We start from the raw sequence: 23,389 nt of genomic DNA, 5'->3' as shown, positions 1-23,389 counted from the left end.
AACTTAAATCCATACCTGTGGTAGGCATAATAATGCCCTTCCCGAGATATCTGCACCCTAATGTGTTCCAAACCCAAGGATATGTTAAGAGAGTGAAAACTCAAGCCACAGAATGGGGGGGGGGGGGGGGGGAGGGGGGGGGCGGGGAAGATTGCAAATTGTATATCTGATACAGGACTATTCTCTAGAATATACAACAAAACTCTCAAAACTCAATAATTGGAAAACAAACACAAATTGCAAAAAAACTAGAGCAAATACTTCATCAAAGAAGATATAGGAATGGCAAATAAGTACATGAAAAGATGTTCAAAATCATTAGTCATAGAAAAATGAAATGTATAACTACAAGAGGATATCTCTATACAAACATGGGGCAACCCTCATATACTATTGGTGTGAATGTAAAATGGTACAACCACTTTGGAAAATAGTTCGACAGTTTCCTAAAAAGTTAAACACTAGATATTTAGCCAAGAGAAATGAAATCATATGTCCATACAAAGACTTGAATATGAATGTCCAATAGCAGCTTTATTTGTAATAGCCCCAAACTGGAAGCAACTCAAAAGTCCATCAACAGATGAATGAATAAACAAACAATAGGAAATCCATACAATGCAATACTATCCAGCAACAAAAATGAATGAATTCATAATAACACAACAACAGATGAATCTCAAAATACTGTCTATGTGAAAGACAGCAAATGGTATGATTCATTTTACATAAGATTCAAGGAAATGCAAACTAACATATAGTGACAGAAAGCAGATCAGTGCCTGGGGAAAAGGGTAGGGCAGAGGGATTACAAAGGAGCATAAGGAATCTCAAATTTTGAGGGAGATAAATGTTCACAATCTTGATTGAGATGATGAGATGATTTCATGGTTGTATATATATGTCAGAATTTATTACATTGTCCACTTCAAATACATTGTGTTTATTGTATGCTATTTATATTTCCATAAAACTTTTAAAAATACAGTAAGAGAATATTCTTAAAATATATAAAATTCAGGATGAGATAGATAGTCGTGCTAACAAGTTATATCAGCCAGCACCAGCAGACAAGTTTAAGGTGGGGTCTCCTTGGCTGCCTTGCAAAAGTATGCTGAGTTAAGTGAGAGCCCCAGTGGTCAAGGAAATGAGAACTGCTTGTCCTCTCAGGCCACCTGAGGGATGTAGACTGGGGTACTGGATGAAAATCTTGGGGTAGGAGGATCAATAACACCTCAGAGAATTGGAGGAAGGATGCTGGATGACAAAGCCCAAGCAGGTTCTTTGTCCTCTCTTCCTCCCACCCCTTTGCCAAAAGAAGTCCCTAGGCTTCTGCTTTCTGTTTACAAATTTGTGTGAGCAGTTTATTTGGTATAGAGTTGGGTGGTGTCCCACGTGCAAGCTAGGACATCCAATCAAGAGTGAAAATAACACCTTACATCAGTGATCAAAAACTACCTGGACGATGAATAGGGAAATGACACAATGTGACAAGGAAATGACACAACGTGGAAAATCCCGAGTTTTAGACCTCAGCAACCGTCGGCAAGACACCGCGCTCCAAAGTTCTCCCCTTCCCCGCCCCGCCCAGGCTTTTCCTTCCTTATTGACTCCTCCGGGAGGGGAGGGAGGCGGAGTCAGCCTGGGCCCCGCCCGCTGAGCGCGCCTCCACCCCGCAGCGCGCAGCCTCACCAGAGTCGCTTTACGGCCGAGGAGAGGGTGGGTCCTCGCCTCGAGGCAGGACGCCGAGCTGAGGGGCGGGGAAAGAGGTCTTTTGCGGCAAGACGTAAGTGACGGCGTAGGCGGTGCGACTGCAGCTGGAGGGCAGAGGAGGCGGGTTCGTGTTTCCCGGGCCGAACCGGGCTGTGGGGGGCGCGGGGCCTGGGCCGGGGCTGTAGCTAAAGGCCCGCGGTGACAGCATGGGTGAAGGGGAGTGGGGCGGAAGAGGCCTTGGGCTGCTTTGGCCGGTGGGAGGGGGGGGGTGGGGGGCTGTCTTTGGTCCAGGCCGGGGATCTGACCCGTGGTTGGTGTCTCCCCGAACCCGCAGCGCGCCCGTCCTGTCCTCGCCATGAGGCCGCAGCAGGCGCCGGTGTCCGGGAAGGTATTCATTCAGCGAGACTACAGCAGTGGCACACGCTGCCAGTTCCAGACCAAGTTCCCCGCGGAGCTGGAGAACCGGGTACGCAGACTGGCTCCCCACACCTGCTCTGGGGCGAGGGAGGGGGACTCTTCAGGGACGGGAGGGAGAATGGGCCGACACCAGACCCGTTTGATGCCTGCCTCGCGGTTCTGAGGAGGGGCAGGCAAAGGAGGTGCCTTGGTCAAAGGAGAGCCACTAAGCAAGATGCGGTGTTTGGAGGAGGACGAATAAAGCCAAGCCCCTGAGTGTGATGGCCTTATAGAACTCGGTGGTGCCGAGTGCCGGGAATCTGTACCCGGCCAGCTGTCTTCTTACCCGGCCGTCTCCACACCTCCACCCGGGTTATTGACAACAGTGATGAGGAACTAATTCCTGAGGTTCCAAGCCACCTAACTCAGCATGTTGTAAACTATGACCTCCTACTTCGCCACGCAAGAGTAATCATCATCATTCTTGTGACTGGCGTTTGTGGCCATTGTGCTGGTCGCACTGCTCAGCAGAAAGGGTTTATTAAATGCTGTGCCAGTTACAGACAGGCTTTCTTGGAACCTGAAAAACCTAGAACAGTAGATCGGCCTGGACAGGGAAATATCTCCGAACAAGGCCTTCAACTTGTTGTTCCCAGTTAAGATCACTGGGAGCCACCTGCGTTTTGATGCTTGCATATTGAAACTGTCCTCAGGATATAGGTCCCTTAGACAACTCTGCACACAGAAATGGAAGAAGGCACTGTTTCCTCTTTCTTAAGAGTTAGGGGGAAAAAATCAGTGAATTTTATTTTAAAAGTACAATGAAGTGAGCATATGTGACTGTGTGTTTTCTTGGGCCCGCATGTGCTCACCTACCCAAAGAAAGATCTTTTGGTCTTGAGCCATGTTACCTTACATTCAGTTTACTTTTCAGAGATCAGTTTCTGGTAAGATGGGAGCAGAGTTTTGTGCTCTTTTCTCCTTGATTGGGAAGTGAGCGACTGAGGTGATGAGGTGTGCTGTGGGTGTGGGAGTAAGAAATACTGGTCATGGGATAAGTGGGTGTAGATGATTCTGTGCTAGAGAAATGTGTAGCAGTCCTTTAAAATCAGCTTGTAACAAGGTAGGTTGTTCTACCTGATTGCCAAGTTTGGGAAATCAATGTATATCAATTATAGTGTCCTTCAACACTGTGGTCAAGTTAGTGACCCAAGTATGTTTCTTTAAATGCAAATGAAAGATCAGATATGCTTTGCTTTTCTTTCTTTCTTTCTTTTTTTTTTTTTTTTTTTTTTTTGAATGTTTATTTATTTTTGAGAGAGAGAGAGAGAAACAGAGCATGAGCAGGGGAGGGGCAGAGAGAGAGAGGGAGACACAGAGTGGGAAGGCGGCTTCCAGGCTCTGAGCTGTCCGCACAGAGCCCCCACACGGGGCTTGAATCCCACAAACTGCGAGGTATGACCTGAGCCGCAGTAGGATGCTTAATAAGACTGAGCCATCCAGGTGCCCCAGATCAGATATGCCTTTTAAAGAAGATTTCATATTAGTTTGTCTGTGAAATGCCACATAAATGCTACAGTTTATCATTGCAATGTTATGAGTTAACTCAGCTTGACACTGGCTGGACATTTCCACTGTGGTTTGAAGAGGTAGAAATTGAGCACGATGCCTGCTGGCTAGAGCTACCAAATGTTTTTTTTTTTTTTTTTCTTTAAATAATTTAACATCACAGTTAACATACATGTTTTCTGTGTTAGGGTTTGTATGAAATGGATCAAATGTTTTATTTGCAAGCCTCTTATGGAAAGTCTGATGTACACTATTTATGTACTTTCAAATCATAGTGTAAACTGTACACTTACTTGGATGTTACAAGATTTCTTTGTTTAAAGGTTTTAAAGTCAAACTTCTAACTCATAACTAAGCCAAATATATGTATGCAGAAACACATTAGCCTTCCACTCTGTGTGGTAGAGCCTTTATTTTATAGTCTGAATACAGAAACACAATGTAGTCACAGTACTCCACTGATTTTTATAGAAAATTGATGTTTCTAAATTCTGGAGGCCTTTTTACTTCTTTGACTTCAGATTATAGACCAGAACTGCTTATGACTCTGAGTACTATACGGAGTGTTATTTGGTGCTGTTCAATTGTGTCTTTGAGGGATTTTTCTTCTTTTTTTCTTTTTAAATGTTTGGGTTAAAACACTAGTTTATGCTTTAAACTGCTTGGGAGAGCTTTTGATTTTCCTTTTAATGTGTTGAAATCAAATTTAAATTACAGGTTTAAATTTTCCTTGCTTTGTTTGATGGAAAATTGGAAGGTTTCTGTCTTTGTTTCTCTACTCCTTACCCTAGAAGTTGTACTGATTGCTCTGCCACTGGGGCTGATTTTCCTTTTGTGAGAACATCACACTTGGCAATTTAATAGAGGAAGAAACTAATATACAATGTTTTGTATTACTTTAAAGCAACACACACACACACACACACACACACACACACACACACACACAGGCATTTGTACCCTTTAATCTGAGAGTGAGGGCACGTTCTGCCTGTTAACAAGTTTACTTTTTCCGTTGCCTGTTAGAATGTAATACTTTGATGCTTAAGTACTTTGTTGCCAGGACAATTCTTAAAGAAAGCCTTAGTCTAACTTTAGCCAAAATACAGACATCTAGACACCCTGGGTCTGGGTAGGAGAGAAATGAGTCAACTGTAATTGAAGCATTTGTTCCCCTACATACCTTTAAAATATGTGTTTGCATCTGGTTCATAGAAATTACCTTTGACTTGTGATCACTTTAAGCTTCAGCCCCATGCTTTCTACCACATCATTCAACAAGAAACAAAATTTCTGGGAAAATGAGTCTGATTCCTATTTCCATTCTGATTTTCAATGTTTATTAGTCCAAATTTATGTTGGGCTCCCACTTCACAAATCTCCCAATTTTGTCATAGCATCTGTATCAGTCTTCAGGTACCCAAGAGAGAATACTGAAAGGTATTTTTCATAGTGAAGGGAGTGAAAGAAAAATGCCCACATTTGTTCTGTTGAACCCTCATATGTTAGGTCCTTTGCTCTTGCTGCTGTCTACCATGCTGTTTACCTTTTTTCCCCTTTCCTTTTTTAGTAATCTTTCAAAGAAATTCCTGACTTTTTAAATTTCTTTTTTAACCTTTTAAAAAAGTCCTTCATGTTGGTGGGTTGGTTGGTTTGTTTTTCTTTAATGATCTATGATTTGTTTCCATCCTATAAAGCATTACTGTCTTGGAATAGCTTTTTTAAGAATTCTTGTTTCTAGTATGATCAGTAATTCTGATCTGAAAGAAGATGTTTCTGGGTTGGAGCCCATGGTTTTGAATCACAAAGCCAAAGAAATGTAAATAATTCATGGAACCTTCCTTATCAGATCATAACATTTAAGTAAATCAATTGTGAGTGTTTGAAATTATTTAGACTTTTGTGGATTTGCTGATGTGACAAACTGAAGGTGTTATTTTAGGTATAATTGGGTAAAGATAACAATTTGTTACAAATATTTATTTGCAGAGTGAATAGAATTCATTTTCAGGGAATGAGAACTCTGACGTCAATTCTCCAAATGACCGTTCTTCAAGTGGCGGCTTCCCACGCCATCTCTGCCCATCCAGCCCTTTTCAGAAACTCTTAATATTCTAGGAAATTAAAAGTAGTTCCTATTGAAAAAGCAGGAGAGCCACCACCATTTTAAAGTTCACATTAAAGTTTTTCATGCCGTTGGCTCACCACATCCTCACAGTTTTTCCACGCTCAGAACAAAACAATGATCACAACTGCCTCTAACCTAAAGGGTTTTAATAGCTTAAGGATGATGACCATAAATTGTTTTACATTTTAAAAAATTATGTTCGTGGGACTGTTTTGTCTCAAACTGTATATTGAAGTCCTTTGACTTTTTTCTGAGTCTATATGTATAGACTTCATAAAGGAGAGAATTCATATGTAAGGAGTTACTCTACTCGTTTCAGGAATAAGGGAGTTTGTGTGAGAGGGGCCCTATAGTAAGGACAGATAAGTTGTCCTTTGTTGTCAAGAATGATAGTGTGGCATGAAATACTCTACTAATGGGATGAAAATCCTAGGGTAGAGCACTGAGATGTGAAAGTACTGTTAGCAGAAGAAAGTGAAAGCAGATGATTAGAGTGAAAATGGAAGACAATGGTAGTATTAGGGTCAATGTGAGATAATGGTGTCACTGAATAGAAGGGTAACAGGAATGACTTGGTGTGAAGAATTGTGTGATAGTTTGAGATTTTGCCTTGTTCAGTGTGAGCTTTTAGTAAATTCCAGTGTTTAGGGACTCAATTTAAGATTACCTGCTCTGAGAGAGAGAGGCAAACCAACTTACAGGTGATGGAGAGTAAGGAGTGCACTTGTGATGAGCACCAAGTGATGTATGGAAGTGTTGAATCACTATGTTGTACACCGGAAACTAATATTACGTTGTATGTTAACTAACTGGAATTTAGATTAAAAAAAACTTTAAAACAATAAAAAGATTACCTGTCCTTTCCAGATAAAGAGAACTTCTCCTTCCTTTTGTGCTCCCGCCATACTTTATATATGTGCCCACTGTAGTACTTTATCAATTTATTATGTCTTTATGTTTACATACCTGTTCTGCTTACATGACTTGTCAACTCCTGGAGGACTGAGTGTCTTGTTCATCTTCCTCAAAGGCCTGTCCTAACATCTGATGATAGGTGCTCAGTAAATGTGAATATAAGTGAATGGAAAATGGAAGGATTGTATAATTTTATTAAGTTACTTGAAACTCAGTATAGAGAATAAAGAGACACCATACTGAGCCTTGAAGATATCCAGTGTCCATAAGAGGGATAAGATTTAAAAAAAAAAAAAAAAAAAAAAAAAACAAAAAACTAAGCAGTTTCAGTAACATAGGTCCTGATTTAATCATCCAGGAGGTTTGCCAACTATTAGATAAGAATGTTGACAGAACAGCAGAATCAATTAGTGATAGCCAGCATTAGTGAGTGGCTGATCTTTTTTCCAAAACTTACTTTAAATTCTTTTTTCCATACAGATTGATAGGCAGCAGTTTGAAGAAACAGTTCGAACTCTAAATAACCTTTATGCAGAAGCAGAGAAGCTTGGGGGCCAATCATATCTTGAAGGCTGTTTGGCTTGCCTAACAGCCTACACCATCTTCTTATGCATGGAAACTCATTATGAGAAGGTGAGCCAACCTTTGTTTTCACAAAATCTCTTAAAATCATAAAAAAGGTGAATTGATATATCCATGTTTATAACAGTTGCCATAAAATTTCAAGGGCATTTATAATAATAATTCAAATTCTGTCATTGCTCCTGTGTAGAGGGCACATAGTAGAGATTCCTGAGTCTTCAGAAACCAGTCAAAATTCATCTGTTAACATAGAGTTGACATACCAATGTTCAAATTGACTTACACTTAAGATTGTAGAAGATCTGTATTCTCATTCTATCTAGCTTTTTGAGAATCCTTTTACTTTTTTCCCCAAGTCTCTGTCTTCAGTCTTATCCTCCAGCTTGAGTTCTTCTCTTTTCTTTCCAACTGCCTGCTAGACCTGGAGGTGCCAGCTTGTCAATGTAGATGTCCAAAAGGCAAACCTCACGCCTCCCCATTTTGTTTAATAACACCCTTCCTTTTTCAGTACCATCTTTAGGTGTGGGGGATGAAGAAGAGGGAAAAATTTATCAGTTGTCAAAGACTGAAATATCTGCCATTTTCCCATTCATTAACTTTTCATGATTTCTTCTGCCAATGCTCTAATGTACGCCCTTATTACCTCTTAGACTGTCGAAATAGTGTGATGAGTTTCATTTCTTCCATTCTTTCACTTGTCCAAACCATCTATTGCTGCCTTCATGGACACTGCATTATTTCCTCTAGCACTCCTATAAATTCGGAGGCCTCTCCTGGCTTCCCATTCACTGCCAGTGAGTAGAGCTCAAGCCCTTTCCAGCTTTCTCCCGCCCCTTTCTCACTGTATCTTTTGGCCAAACCCGCTTCCTCGCTGGGCACCAAGCATACCCTCCTAGGTTTTCCTCCACCTATAGTGCCACTCTCCCTGTGTTCAAGTCTCACCAAACCCTTAGGTGCCTCTGTCCTGTAACCTTTCCTTACTCTTCTAATTAGTATCTTTCTGACCTATGTATCCCCGCATTTTATTTATGTCTCTTTTCCTGGCACTTACCTCTCTGGACTTTTGAATGTAGCAGTTTGCTTTCTTATTTGCCCTTTAAGTATGTATTTTTCTTGAGGTCAAGGACAGTGCCTTAACTGTTTTGTGTCCCTCTTCATGCATAACACCATGCCCTGGGTGCATTAGGTGCTCACTGAATATGTATTGAATGAATTTAAGTCAATCAGAGTAAACCCCTAATACATCGTTTAATTTTGAGCATGTTTAGCAACTGAAATGCTATACGGGTATCTGTACTATACCCCACGCAACAGAACTGTCCCCGTGGTTGTCTTGCACTCTGTGTAGTAGAGAGCAGAGAGTTGCAGCTAAATTATTTTTGTGAGTTACTGGCTGGAGATGCTGCCATATTCATTAGCATCCTGACGTGAATTGTGTTAGTTTTACTAAAAAGGGTATATCTAAATAACTAAATTAGTTGTTATATTTTTCTCCATATTATACAGAGAACCAGCCAACTTTCATTCCTGTTTAATATTCAAAATCAGAAGTTGTAAAGGATCAGTATCAGCTTTCAGTCTGTGTTTTGTCTTAGCAGCTTCTCTTTAATAGTACACTTGATGAGTGAAGGGACAAGGGTTTCATTCATTTGATAAATATTTATCGAAAGCCTACTATGTGCTAAACAATGCACAGGGGATATAATGGAATAGGACAAACATCGTTACTGACCTTGTAGTATTTATAATTTAGTGGTAACAACTGATGTTAAGGAAACAAAACCAACTAAATTATTAATGGCAATAAACGTCTTGAAAAAAACAAACTTTCCCATGATAGAAAATAATAGGAGAGACCTAATTTAGATTGTGTGGTCAAAAAAGGCCACTGAAATGGTAACATTTAAGCTGCTAAGTGAAGGCTACAAATCGTCCAGACCATTCAGGCAGAGAGATGGTAAATAAAAAGGCCCAAAGAGCATGATGGGTCCTGGGAATTGTAAGAAGGCCAGTGTGGAAGAGAGGGGCTGTAGGTGAATTTGGAGAGGTAAGGAAGGAGCTGTGTCATGTAGGAGTGTGTAGTCCATGGAAAGATATTCAGACTTTATTTTCAGTGCAGGGGGGAAGCTATTTCAAGGTCTTAAGCGGGAGAGTGATATGATCAGATTTTCATTTTAAAGCAATTTCTTTGCTCTGGAGGGAAAAAAAGATACAAAAGTGGAAGTAGGGAAACCAGGTACAATGCTCCATAGAAATCCAGACAAGAGATGACGATAGCTTGGACAGGGAACAGAGCAGTAGAGATAGAAGGAAGTGAACAAATTCAAGGAATATGTTGATAGTAGAACCAAGATTGAATGAGAAGCTGGATGTAGGAGGGGAGGGTAAGGCTGAATTCATATGGATAGAAACTAGGTCATCCGGGGATGGTCATTTAAAGAAGTATGTAATATTGCCAATTTAAAGTAGAATTACATCCTCCAGAGAGAGTATTTTGTTCAAGCCTGGTAGAGTTGTCATTTCACTACATTTCACATTTGTTAATACAATTTCAGTTAGCTTTTATTTATCCATGTGCATTTACTGAAATAGATACAGAAACCTCCTTCTAATATCAGTTGTAAAAAGAAATGGGTAATTGGGTTCCAGCCAACTCATTCACTAATTATAGGATCATGGACAAATTAATCTGAATTCTTTCAACTATAAAATGGGTATTAGAATTAATGTATTTCCTTACATATGGTAGATGCTTAATAATAAATAGTGTTTTCTTAAGATAAATATAAGGGGCACCTGGCTGGATCAGTCAGTAGAGCGAACAACTCTTGATCTTGGGGCTGCAAGTTCGAGCTCTACGTTGGGTGTGAAGATTACTTAAAAATAAAATCTTTAAGGGGTACCCGGGTGACTCAGTTGGTTGAGCATCTGACTCTGGATTTTGGCTCAGAACGTGATCCTAGGGTTGTGGGATCGAGCCCCATGTTGAGCTCTGCACTGAACGTGGAGTCGGCTTAAGATTCTCTCATTCTCTCTCTCTCTTTCTCTCTCTCCCTCTCTTCCTGTGGCCCTCTCCCTTGCACAAGTGTGTGCATGTGCTCTCTATCTCTAAAATAAAATAAAAATAGAGATATTATTATAAAAATAAAATTTTAAAATAAGTGAGAATTTAGTGTATATATATATATACACATACACTAACTTAAGTGTTTACATATATACACACATACATGTTTTAATCAGGTATTTGTGAACTCATATACAATTTTTTTTCAAATATGAGTAATCTTTTTTAGCAGCTGCTGGCTTATTTAGCTGCTAAAACATTTGGTAGCTTTTAATTAAAATCCCTTTGACTGGGGGCACCTGCCTGGCTCAGTTGGTAGAGGATGCAACTCTTGATCTCAGAGTTGTGAGTTCAAGTCCCACATTGGGTGCAGAGCCTACTAAAAATTGATTAATTAATTAAAATTAAAAAAAAAAATATATATATATATATATATATACATACATATCCCTTTAATTACTAGTTCTCAGTATCAGAAATAAAGTGGAAATTGATCCTAATATATGTTTTCACTTGGGTTCATAGGCAATATAGAAGGCACTACTTTATATGTCTAACCAAAGTTTCTTTTTACGGGGTTTTATAAAGCAAGTAAAGACCAAATAAAATTAGTCAAGAAACCAAAATTTAAGGTGTGGCTACATGTTTTAAGTAGGTGATTTTACTGGACAATGAATAACTAGATCACGCAAAGTGAACAGCTGGAATGGTCCTAATTAAGATATAATGTATTTATACTTTCAAAGAAAAATTTTAAATGTATATTTGTAGTTTTGATAAAATGATAAAAGTGTAAGAACAGCTGCCTTCTCCCTCCCTCCAGTTTGTCCCTTAGGAATTTCTGTGCTATTATTTTCTACTTTATGAAAGAACAGGCTTGAGTCATTTAGTCGGTATTGTTTTAAAGACTAAAATTTTTAACCTACAAACAGAAAGCCTAATATAATAGTACTTATGCTTTGTCATGTGGGTTAAATTTTTTGAAATTGTAAATAAGCCTTTTAAAACTCACTAGAACAATCATGCTTTTTTCCCCTGTAATGTGCTATTTATTGATTTAAAATGAAGATAAAGACTTCAGTGTTATTTCTCTATTGTTGCTGGCCATTATAATTGGGGAACAAATGGGCTTGTAGAAGCTTCTCCTCTCAGTAGCTGTCTGCCTGGTTCATAACATCCTTTCTGCTTATGTGCTGTAATCTGTAAAAGGAACAAATTAGAAGGAACTTAGATATTTTCTGAAAATACTAAGATCCTGCTGTTCTTGCTTAGCCGCACTTAGGATAGTTTTTCTTAAAGGTCTGTATTTCTTCTTGAGGCTTTCTCCAGTTTAATATTCTCAAGGAGGATAATAAATAGTCTTTGCTGAGGTTGGATTGTCTTCAGCTTTGTAAATATTACACAGATTGAGGTTTTGTTGAGGGTTTGAGGATAACAGATAATTTTGTCCAATATTCTTGTTTGTTTTGACATTGATTTACCAAAAATAATAAACTGTGAGCAGAACGTCAACATAAAGTTTCCTAGGAGTGAGCATGCTGATTTGTCCTGCCTGGGATGCAGTGTGAGTTTACTCATGTTAAAGCTTTCTTGTTGCTGAAGAGACTAAGACAGTCCTGCCTTCCCCAGAGCAATATTAAGAGGATTTGGAGCTTATGCAAAAAGAAGACATTGTTTTGTTTCTGAACTGATACCTAAGTGCACATGAATGTTATTAAAGTTTAAGTAAAAACTTTGCACATCAAAGTTAATGCTTGAATCAAATAAAGGCATGCTATTTCTTTGCCCGTAACCTGTGCCCAAGGAGTGAGGGAGGAAAGCTGTTCTGAAGGAATCCTTTCTTTGCAACCAGCCATGCAGACGCTTTTCTGACTGTCACCCCCTAGTGTAAAGGTACTGGAGTGAGGGTACACCGACTCTCCAATTTCCAGTTCTGTCAGATAAGCTGGGAAAGAAATTGGACAGAAGATTGAGCGTCCTGACTTGGGCACCTTTATGGGCTACTTCCTTACATTTGTTATTTTAGCATGATTGATAAACTGATAAAATGTACCTAAGATTTTTTTTGCCCATAAAGACCAAGCATTACTCAGGTTCTTTGTGAGTTGAAAATAGAATGATATTTGTATTACTTCAGGTAATTAGGTTAAAAAAAAAAAAAAATTCTTTAGAAGTGGTATTTTTTAAGTTTTTTCTTTTAATGTTTATTTTTCGAGAGAGAGCATGAGTTGTGGAGGGGCAGAGAGCGAGGGAGACAGAATGTGAAGCAGGCTTCAGGCTCTGAGTTGTCAGCACAGAGCCAGATGCAGGGCTCAAACCCACAAACTGCAAGATCATGACCTGAACCGAAGTCAGACACTTAACCGACTGAGCCACCCAGCTGCCCCAGAAGTGGTGGTATTCTTAATTCACTACTTAACCCTGCAGACTGTTCTTTTAATGATATCATGCTCTTTTAGAACATGAGATTGTAGTATTCCCAAAGATGTAACTTGAATGAATTTATTTAAATTTCACTTTCCTTCAGTAAGAAAATCCATTATACAGACTACCTAGTGTTTAAAATTCTAAATCAATTTATACGAAAGTACCTAAATTGTAACATCCTAATTTTGTTAGTTTGCCCCGGTGCATTGTAGACCCACTCTTAAATTGTTTCTTAATTTCCAACTATTTTCATACAGTTCTTTTTCCCCTTTATGTTGTGATTGCGCTTATCTGTGACTTTATTGTATTCTGGTAGTATGAATTTAAGAAAATGTATAGTAATTAACTGGATCAAAGCCTTTTTGAACATTAGAGCCAAAAAAGGGTTATTATGATGACTTTGAATCTGAAATAAAACATGTAACTCTTTGATTTTGTATATAACTTTTAAGATTTATTTTCCCCTAGCTTATCGGTCTCAAAATTGCCCTTATTAAAGCTGGAGATTTGGCAATTTCCAGAAGTTCCTTTGTATCCTATCTGGTTTTTGTCTGCATTTGCTTTGACTTTTACAACCTTAATGCTAAACTTATAAATTGAAGTTCCCATCGAGGACACAAGAGCAAACTACAGAGTAGCACTATATGCAGACACGGAAATGATGGAAGACACTTGTCATCAGAAACTCCATAGCCACTGACAGTCAAGTGCTTTACAAAGGAAATAAACTTTTCCGTTTTAAACTAACTGGGCTATCTTCTATCTTTTGTTATGGGCTAACTTTGTATCATTACTTACAATTGATGAAAACATACAAACAAGAGAAACAGCAGTTCTTCAGTGTTAAAGGGGACGGAAGGCCAAGAACTACTCTTGGTATTAGAAGGTATCACACTGACAACACCTTATGAGTGGGAAAGGGAAAAGTACAACTAACTTTTGTGTATGTGAGCATCCACTTATTTCTCTGTATCCAGGATTGAGATGACAGGGGGCAGGGAGGAGGGGCCGGCACTCATGCTTTTGTGTGCATTTGCACTTTCACCGTATTGAAGATAACTTGTGACTCGCCGAGTCCATCAAACTGTGCTGAATGTTGTGTACAACTGGTGTGTGCCACATTCTCAGAGCTGTATCCCTCCATATGAATATCTATTTCTGATTTTGAAAACTAATTCCACTGCCTGAGTATTTGGAGATCCAGCTGCTACTTAAGGTAAAATCTGATGATGACATAAAAAGCTGTGGTGTTTCTTTTCTGTCAGGTTCTGAAGAAAGTGTCCAAATACATTCAAGAGCAGAATGAGAAGATATATGCTCCCCAAGGCCTCCTCCTGACAGATCCCATTGAGAGAGGACTTCGAGTTGTATCTTTTTAGTCCAGATCATAAGGTCTAAATATCTATAAAAAGAAAATTTTGACGGTACTCTTGGGCATCACCTGGAGAGAATTTAACTCCTTTCTCATGTATTTATTTGCCCTAGGAATCTTCTGTGTGAATTGCATACCTACCATAAGCCTCTTGTCTCCAACATTTTTCTTAAAGCAAGTCTCCTTCCTTTGCAATTGTGCAGGTCTCTGGATTGTTTAATATTCTGGTTACCGTCTTTCTTGGTGGTTCTGAGGGCATCTTGTAGTAATAATGGGGGTGGTATGAGTAATGCATTTCAGCTGCAGAAACTCTGAACCTATAGCCTCTTTGAAATGCATAAACTCATAATGTGTGGTGAGACTTGTCATCCAAATGAATTGCAGTTCCATGGGGGTTCATCTGACTAGTTGAAATCAGTTACAGCTGCCAGATGTATCATTTCATTACCTTTGACATACTGTGCATATTTTTAGAGGCAGTAAGCTTTGAAACTCACTAAGTGAATTTGGTAAATAAAATTGCAAGAAAACTAATTTAACTTGATAACTGGAGTAATGAGTAAAATAAATTTTTTTAAAAACCTAGGTCAGATAATCCCAGGCCTTCCAGCTGATAATAATTTCAGCAGTTTTATTATCTTCCACAGCAGTGGTTCTTAAACTTTTAGAGGTCATGAACCCTCTCCCAGGAAAAAGTTAGCAAATAATTTCAGGGCATTTTGAACCCCTGAATTCATTACCTCCTTCAGTTCTCAGCCAAGAACCCTCTAGCTTCTACACTATAGCATCTTTTTCCAGAATTTTTTTTTTCTTTCTTCAAAAAATAAATAATCAGTGTTTGAGAGGGAGGACATGTGGAGTACTGCAGGCAGTTACATTTCTTGAAGTTTTTGGCAAGATGGAGAAAGCATCATGTTTAACTTGGGTAGGAGAAATCCTTAATAATTTAAAAATGAGCAAAGCGAATTGACAGCAAAGTCTGCACAGATCACACACACCATCTTGCCATGGTCCCCTTTTATATGTTCCATTCTACAGTGTGTTTTCTTAACAGCCATGCTGTTTAGATTGAAATCACCATTTATGAAGACAGAGGCATGAGCAGTGGGAGATAAACCATCGAATTAAAGGTAAAAATAAAATTATATGACGTATATGCAGTTTTTATCATTTATAGCATGCGTGAATTTTCTTTCCTGCATGGTAAATAAATCTTTAGATTATGGCATAGTCCCTATATTGGCTTTATATTTAAAATGTGTATTTAGCCCAAATTCCGTTTGGTGATCTAGAATTTAATCCTGATTTTTTTCCCCCTGTACTATTTTCAGACTGGTTTTCTTACTTTGTTTTAGGGCATGTTTTGGTTTTTTTTTGGGGGGGGGGAGGGGTTCTTGTTTTAGTATTTCAAGGCAATCCTAGACATTCAAATAGTTGGATTTTGTATATAAAAATCATTTCAGTGATTGCCCTGCCCATATGATGAATGGCTTTAATAACCAAAGAAACATTTCAGAGTGGAGGGGGAGATTCTGAATATTTCATTTATTTAAGTGGCTTCATTGCCCTGTAGAAGAAACCATACCCCTAGTGGGTAGAACCATAAATGTAATTCTTTTGTTTAGAATATTTATGTTCTTCTATATCCATATAATGACTCTGAATAAGTGAGAAATACATTAGTTAATACTGATGGGAGTCTGTAAGCAAATCACGTGGAAGCCATAGTACATGAGCATAGCCTTCTAAGTAACAGAAAATCGTACCTCATGGTTTCTGCTGATTTCAGTCACGCACACTTTCTGCAGTGCTCTGCTACCGTACTTTCCTGATTGGCCGTTTGCAGGTATGTGTCACTAACTCACAGCACAGAAACAGATGCTACCAAAGCAGACATACTCTTCCTTCCAGGGCAACAACAATAATAACTGCCACTTTGAGAGCACCTGCTCTGTGCCAGGTATTATACAAATGGTATTTCTCATTCTTACAAGAATTCTGCAAAGTATTTTCTCCATTTCACAGATGAGCAAACCAAGGTACAAACAGATTATATGGTGTTCTCAAAATCATTCAGTTTAACACATTTTGGGATATGAACCCAAGCCTGATTGACTGGAAAACCAGTTTTTACACCATACTTCGTATAAGTACTTGCAGCAGCAGAAACATGGGGAAAGGGAAGAGTTCATCAGATTATTGTTTATCTTCCCCTTTTCTTTTTCAAGACTTTCTTTCAAAATACATTTTGTCTGCCCCTGCACAATTTATCGAACCCTATAAACCAACCAGCATTCCAAGGCTGCCGCCTTTTAGCACTAGTGAAATTGTCACCTGAATTCTTTGACTTTGAAAGCCGAAAATCTAAATAATGACATCCTCTGCCATGTGTTTCATTTCTTTTAAAAAGGGCTTGTTTGGGAACACTTAGTGTTACTTGTTCATACACTTTCTCGTGTACAATTTCCAAACTGGCATTTCTCAGTTGAGCAACCGGGAACCTTAAAGTGTGGTTTTTGTTATGTGCCATTGGAATAAGTTTATTTTATCAATTGCAGCTGTGTTGACTTGGCACAACCCATTTGTCATGACTCGTTTTGCAGCTATTATTGCTAAATATAATGTCTTTCTGAGGTGGTATGGGGTTTTGAGCAATTACACACCAGAGACTAATCTATCAATAGTTAGGCAACTGTGAAATTTTGAAATGGGAAAGATTTACTTTAGGAACTTCTGGATAGTTTCATGAATGCAAATATTTTTGTTCAATTTGGTTTTTAGAGCTGTGTGTTCCTCGGGCCAGGATCTAGCATGGGCTGAGGTCTTGGAGGAGGGGGAGAAACTGTAAGAATAATTAATTCGATTCTGCCATTTTTCTTAAGTCTCTAAGTTTTCTGCAGGTTGAAGCATTATATGAGAGCTAATGATTTTAACAACAACAAAAAAAGAAAATACACAAATCATGGAGATGGCCTTTATTAAAAAAACACTTAAAATATCTTTATTAAAGATTGATGGTGTTTTCTCTTTGGATTATCTTCTTTATTTAAAAAATTGGAATGTATCATTCTGTCACAATAAATTAGTGATGATAAAAATAGCTAACTTTTGTTGGTGTTTATTATGTGCCTGCACTATTCTAAATGCTTAATTTTAATCATCACAACAACACTACAAAGTAGTAGTATTATCCCAGTTTTTTCAGATGAGGAAACTCAGGCACAGAGAACTTAAGTTACTTATCTAAAGCTAAAAACTAGTAGGCAGCAGTTGAGGCAGCCTGGCCCCAGATTTGCTACTTCACCCTGTGCTGTACTATATTTTATGGTGTGATTGGTCAGAGATTGAAATATAGAGGGCTTGGGGTGCCTGAGTGACTCAATTGATTAGGCTTCTGCCTCTTGGTTTCAGCTCAGGTTATGATCTCACAGTTCATGAGTTCAAGCCCCATGTCAGGCTCCATGCTAACAGTGCAGAGCCTGCTTGGGATTCTCTTTTTCCCTCACTTTCTGCCCCATTCGTGTTCATTTGTTTTCTCTCTCTCTCTCTCAAAATAAATAAAAAGAATCATCCTTCTTAAAAAAAAGAATAAGAAATATACAGGGCTTGCATTTCTGGACTGCTGGGCTATGTACTTGCTTAGTCAATTAGTACAGATCCAAGTATTCTGTTAGATAGACCGTAGCGCACTTATTAGGACCTCTGATCAGTTGGTGTGAGAGACTTGTTTTAGAGGTTATTTTTAGCATCCCTTTCTAAAACTCCTCCTTTTCCTAACTACAGATCCCTCCTCCAGCTGGGACCCTCATCTATCCACTGGCCGATCACAGAGTGTCCCCTACCTCCTCTCCAGAGCATCATTCCTTTGTATCTGCTGCCAGAGCCACGGTGCCATTTACTCCAAGGACTAACTTTCTAAAATTCCACACCTGGAGTGACCTCTGGTCACTCAGCATCCACTTTGTGTCTCCAAATTGTGTAGGACTCTGTAATCTCTTGATTAGTTTCTGAGAAAACATAATGAAGCATTTCACTTTTTTTATTCAAAGCCGTTAATAAAATAAGCCGTTGGTCAGCCCAACACAAAATTCATTTCTTATCTGCCACCAGGACAGTGGTTCTCTCATTCCTGGGGCCAGCTTCCCAGGTGGCTTGAGACTTCAGCGAGTCCCATCTTAGCCAGTGTTCAGTCTTATTTCCCCCAAATTCAGAAAATGCTTTTCTCCGGGATTTTGGTGAAAGGTAGGCCGTGTCTGTGGTTTTGCTAACGCATCTCCCAGATCTCATAGACCTACCAGTTTTGCCATGGCCAAAATCTTAAAGATCTATTTCTGCTGTTCAGTTTCTCCAACGGAAGCTCATTGGAAAAACAATGTATAATGTTACTTGTTCTATTATAACAGTTATTCCTAATTAAAACAGTATTTAATGCAATTTCCAGTTATTTTTCTTTGGAGAATTTTGTTATTGCATTACCTTGAATGTTGGGAAGATGTAGTATGTGTTGCGTGTTCCTTACAAAAATAAGTAAGCACAATAAAGTGGATGCTAAACCATCAAACACATAAATGTCCCTGCTGTGTCCCTGAATGTGTAATAAGCAAGTATAATAAATATTTTAATTATAGTTTTGTTATAAATATAACTTATGAGAAAAAAATTTGATAGGAATAAAACCGTATATTGCTAATTTTTAACTGTCCCTACTGGCAAACCTTATGATTCATAGACTTTTCCTCATATACAGTATTCAGTGCACAGAAATCTTAGGATTGGTTCAAGTACAGTAAGTTCAGTGATTTCCAACTAAAACTCTCAAGTCCAAGTTCGTGTTTATAGTTCTTCTGGCTGTATGTTCTTAGTGTCAGGGTTTCTTATGCCCTCCATTCATCTTCGGGGTTTTGAGAGCACTGTATTTGCAAGAAAGTTAAGAGATATATTAGGAAAGAATGAAACAGTTAAAAGTTTTACTTTCAGAGATACTGTAGGTGCTAATACTGGATTTAATCTTTCAGATTTAGTTTCTTTTATGGATCTGTTATTCAGTAAATCCCATCAGTCTGTGTAATATTTTAATTGTATAAAATTCCTTTGTTACTTTATAGCCTGTGATAGTGTATCTCTCTGCCTTTTAAACCTGTTGCAATAACTTTGCTGAAATAATAACACATTAGTAAAACTTTTCTTAAACAAATTGTCTCTGTGTCGTATTTGTTGTGATTTGGTAAAGTGATACAGTATTAAATTTGGCAGATAGATAATACTTGTAGAATCTGTGTAGACGATTTTTAAACACCTTACATTCATCACACTTTTCAGTTTATATGCTTTATCTCATAAGAGGCAGATATTTCAGCTAAATATAAACACCAAGAAATAGTCCCTAATAGTAAAAAATGTATTCGATTAAGGAAATAAAAGATTAGGATGTTTGGGGTGCCTGGGTGGCTCAGTCGATTGAGCGTCCAACTTCGGCTCAGGTCATGATCTCACAGTTCATGGGTTCAAGCCCCACGTTGGGCTCTGTGCTGACAGCTCAGAGCCTGGAGCCTTCTTCGGATTCTGTATTTCCCTCTCTCTCTCTCTCTCTCTCTGCCCCTCCTCCACTCCTGCGCGCGCGCGCTCTCTCTCTCTCTCTCTCCCTCTCTCAAAATTAAACATTTAAAAAATTTGAAGATTAGGATGTTTCATTAGGAAAAAATCAGTTATTGTTAGCTATCTTGGATCATCTGATGACTGTTTTTAAAATGAAGTGCATTTGTAGAGAATAACTGCTTATATAGTCCATATTCTGATTTTTGTGAAATTATTTTTCTTTATAAGATTTTCAGCTTCCCAATTACACTAATAAATAGTAAATAGTACTCAGGTGGCCAGTATTCAGAAAGGAGGTCATTAGACCTGAATTAAGTTCCTTCTGTATTCCACTTGGCCCTGGCTCCTAGCCTAAAGTCATAGTTTGTCAAGAGTAACATGCTTTGTTTCCTGTTTTGTTGTTTTAAGTCCATATAAGGGAGGTCAGAGTGTTGGTGCTAGATTTCATTTATACACTGCTCTTCCCTGCCCCACCCTAACCCTTCAGACTCCATGAGGGCAGAAGTGGTTTCTACCTACCCTTGGATCTATCCCTAACCACGCATCATCATGCAGGGTGTTAAATCTATTTAACAGGTTTGTTAAGTGAGTAAGATATAGGCTGACTGGTCATTAGCAGAGTTACTTCACTACATCTTGATTAGTAAGGTGTTTGACTTGATAATATAGTGATTTGTATACTCCCCTTGTAAAGTTCTAAGACTAGAAAGATCTCTGCGGTTTAAACTCCACTAAAGTAGACTTGCATAGAGATAACTACTCTTGAGGATTCCAGTGTCCTGTAGATAAGAATTCCCAGGGAAAGGAAAGGAATTACATTCAAAAAAATCTGAAGTACATTGGTATGTAAATGATGAATAAGCCACCAACTCCTACTTTGTCCTTTTTATTATTCTGTGTATCATTGACGTTGCCAATAAGTGATCCTCGTCCTCATCTGTGTTTGGTTGGAGGATAAACAATAAATATAAGCGTTACACAGAAACCAACTTTAATCTGCAAATGTGTAAGGTGTGAGGGATTTTATTCTTCCTCCCACCAAAGCTGTAGTAAGTGGTTTTACAACAGTACTCCACAGTACTCAAAACTTGGAAATGTGTACAGGGTAGCAAACATGGGCTGTGAATTATAAATGCCAAAAGGTAGGTTCTTTAACCACCTAAGTTCTAGGATCGTTAGCTTCAAAATGAGTAAACACAGAATTATTAATAAAGGTTATAGCTCTTCTGTATTGTATCCTAAGTTCTTCCCATATATCTCAAATGGTGCAGATGTGAAGTTCTATGAAATTCTACCTACAACCAGGAAGCCCTGTAGGAATTGAATGTCTGCTTTAAAAAAAAAAAAAAAAAGCCTCTACTGTGCAAAAAGAAATAATTTTATAAATCAGGCACAACCAATGATTTTTGGTTAAGAGTCCCTGTCAAGTTAAAATGAATTTATGCCAGCAGAATTTTCTGATTTTTTAAAGTAGCATCTGAGCAATAGAAGTATTTACTGACCTTATAAAAACTTATTTAACTTTGTACTGCCACTTTTTGCTTTGGTAGTGAAATCTTTAATCTTCAGAATCGTAAATCACCTGTCTTTGAAGAATTTTTTTGTTTCAATTACAAAGAGTTCTTTTTTAAAAAAGAAGGTGGGCAGGGGGGAGCTAAAAAATTAGTCCATTGGTTGCCAGATCTGCTCTTGATCTTAATGTTTCTGTCCATGTATATATGTTCTTACCCCATATTTTCACAGAGCCATTTATTGCTAGGAAATGAACATCATAATTTGTATTCAAAATGTTTTGGCAATTAGTCTTCTGAGAACAGCCAAATGTCAAACAACATAACCATAGAGGCTTAGATTCTGTGATATATAAGGACTCAAAAACAGATGTAATGTGACCTTTTCTTTCCAATTAAAGGATTGGTGTGCACATTTGCATAATATCTCATACAATGTACAAATGTTTTAGTCTAATTCCTAATTTCTTAGGATTATGTGCTTGAAAAAGCAACATGATTATAGATGTTGCTGTCTACTTTTAAAATGAGTGATGCTTCAGTTAAACCATTAGGAAAGGCCTAACAGCATGTTGTGGGCATTTTTAATACTGCAGAAAAAGATCTTCACTTAATGTCTAATGATATGGAGGGACTACATCAGGATAGGAGAAATCGCCTTTTAAGTAACCAGAATTCCCAACAGAAACCATATTGACAGAAACTTCACCAAACCCTGCCGGCAAGAGCTACATATTAAAAATATCATCCTTGATAGAGATTCTGTGAGAAAACTCTGAGGAGGGAGAAAAAGTTGCTTGTATACACTGATTTCTATTCCCAAGTTCTATGTAGACTTGGAATTCACCACAATCTTTCTATTTATCAAGGAAATGTGTGGTGTCAGGATAACAATGCAGCTGCATATTAACTAAATGGAACAGTTAAAGACAGAAAGGAAAAATGCCTCTGGGACTAGAGGGAGCACTTAGGGACAAATTTAGCCTAATCAATTCATTCCAAAGATAGGCTTATTAAGAACTTAAAGAATTATTTGCCTGGCAAAGTTCTAATACGATTTTTTTATGGGACTTGACATGCTGGTTCTAGAAAATGTGAGACATGCCCTACAACTAGCAAGATCTATTAAGTTGCAGTACTTAGCATGGGGCACTGTTACAAGCATAAACTCACAGAACAATGGAACAGAATAGAGACCCAGATGAAGACTCAAGCGTGTGTGGTGGGCTGGATAGTCTCCTTTTGCCCCTCTAGATTCTTTCTCCTCCTTGTGCTCCTTTATGTTCTAGAAAACTGATCCCTGTGGACTGCATCAGCCAGGCTCTCTTGGCTTCCAATGAGAGGAATGAATGGGCAGGAAATCTAAGCATGGTTCACTGGTTTGTGGGGGTGGCTACTTGGCCAGCTGCTTGGGGATGTAGGAAGACAAAAGTGGAAGGCTGGTGAGTAGAGGAACACTCTGGAAGAACCTCTAGGAAAGGTCTCAGAGTGTGAAGAAATCCATATGCCATGTAAATGCCCACTAGATATAGCATCCACCGCAAAGAGGTTCTCACTGTGGAAGTGGAGAGTCCTTTGGTGGCAGTCAGCCTCTTCCCAGCCCCATGGGACCATGGGACCATGTAAACTAATCATGGCAGCACAGGTGGAAGTTACCTATGACTCAACAACACAGACTTCCTCTCATTGTGACTGATCTGGGTACTGCCACTGCTGAGTGCCTGAATGGCAAACAGAGGTCAATGCTAAGCCCCGAACAGGGCACTATTCTCCAGAGGGGGTTCTGATAATAACAAACTGGACTTTTTTTTTTTTTTTTTTTTTAAGATGGGGAGGAGGGGCAGAGGGAGAGAGAAAAAGAATCTTAAGCAGGCTCCACACTCGGTGCAGAGCCCGACATGGGGCTCGATCCCACAACCTGACCGAAACCGAGAGTCAGACGTCAACCGACTGAGCCACCCAGGTGTCCCCTAGACATTTTAATTACTGAATTGGGATTGTGTTTTGTGACTTATAATGATCATGGGATTTTTTTTTTTTCAACCAAAAGTGACAAGAGTAATCATGGACCTTCCCCAGTTTTCATCCATGGGCAGGGGAAGAACTTTACCCAA

At 38.7% G+C, this 23,389-nt stretch overlaps 1 protein-coding gene and 1 long non-coding RNA gene across 5 annotated transcripts; one reads left to right on the top strand and one right to left on the bottom strand.

The window, feature by feature from the left end:
• Positions 1 to 1,685: 1,685 nt before the first annotated feature.
• On the top strand, positions 1,686 to 19,363 carry GOLGA7 (golgin A7). Of its 4 annotated transcripts, none has more exons than XM_053901049.1 (6): positions 1,706 to 1,837; positions 2,048 to 2,179; positions 7,202 to 7,354; positions 14,063 to 14,164; positions 15,237 to 15,299; positions 17,953 to 19,363. In XM_053901049.1, exons 2-5 carry the CDS (start codon positions 2,069 to 2,071, stop codon positions 15,282 to 15,284), a joined length of 414 nt encoding a protein of 137 aa, XP_053757024.1. In that variant the 5' UTR covers positions 1,706 to 1,837; positions 2,048 to 2,068; the 3' UTR covers positions 15,285 to 15,299; positions 17,953 to 19,363. The 4 variants fall into 4 exon arrangements, with proteins under 4 accessions (XP_053757023.1, XP_053757022.1, XP_053757024.1 ...); XM_053901050.1 differs by having other exon boundaries at positions 15,232 to 15,299; XM_053901048.1 differs by lacking the exons at positions 14,063 to 14,164; positions 15,237 to 15,299 and having other exon boundaries at positions 1,686 to 1,786.
• An 832-nt stretch (positions 19,364 to 20,195) lies between these two features.
• Positions 20,196 to 23,032, bottom strand: LOC109262185 (uncharacterized). Its single transcript, XR_002077654.2, has 3 exons — positions 22,832 to 23,032; positions 22,449 to 22,680; positions 20,196 to 20,543 (listed from the first exon to the last, which is right to left on the bottom strand). It is a non-coding gene; the product is annotated as an uncharacterized LOC109262185 (long non-coding RNA).
• Between the last annotated feature and the right edge of the window lie 357 nt (positions 23,033 to 23,389).

This window comes from Panthera pardus, unplaced genomic scaffold (assembly GCF_024362965.1).
Source record: "Panthera pardus isolate Hobbes unplaced genomic scaffold, ASM2436296v1 HiC_scaffold_13, whole genome shotgun sequence".
Taxonomy (NCBI): domain Eukaryota; kingdom Metazoa; phylum Chordata; class Mammalia; order Carnivora; family Felidae; genus Panthera; species Panthera pardus.
This window is presented reverse-complemented; position numbering and strand designations above follow the sequence as displayed.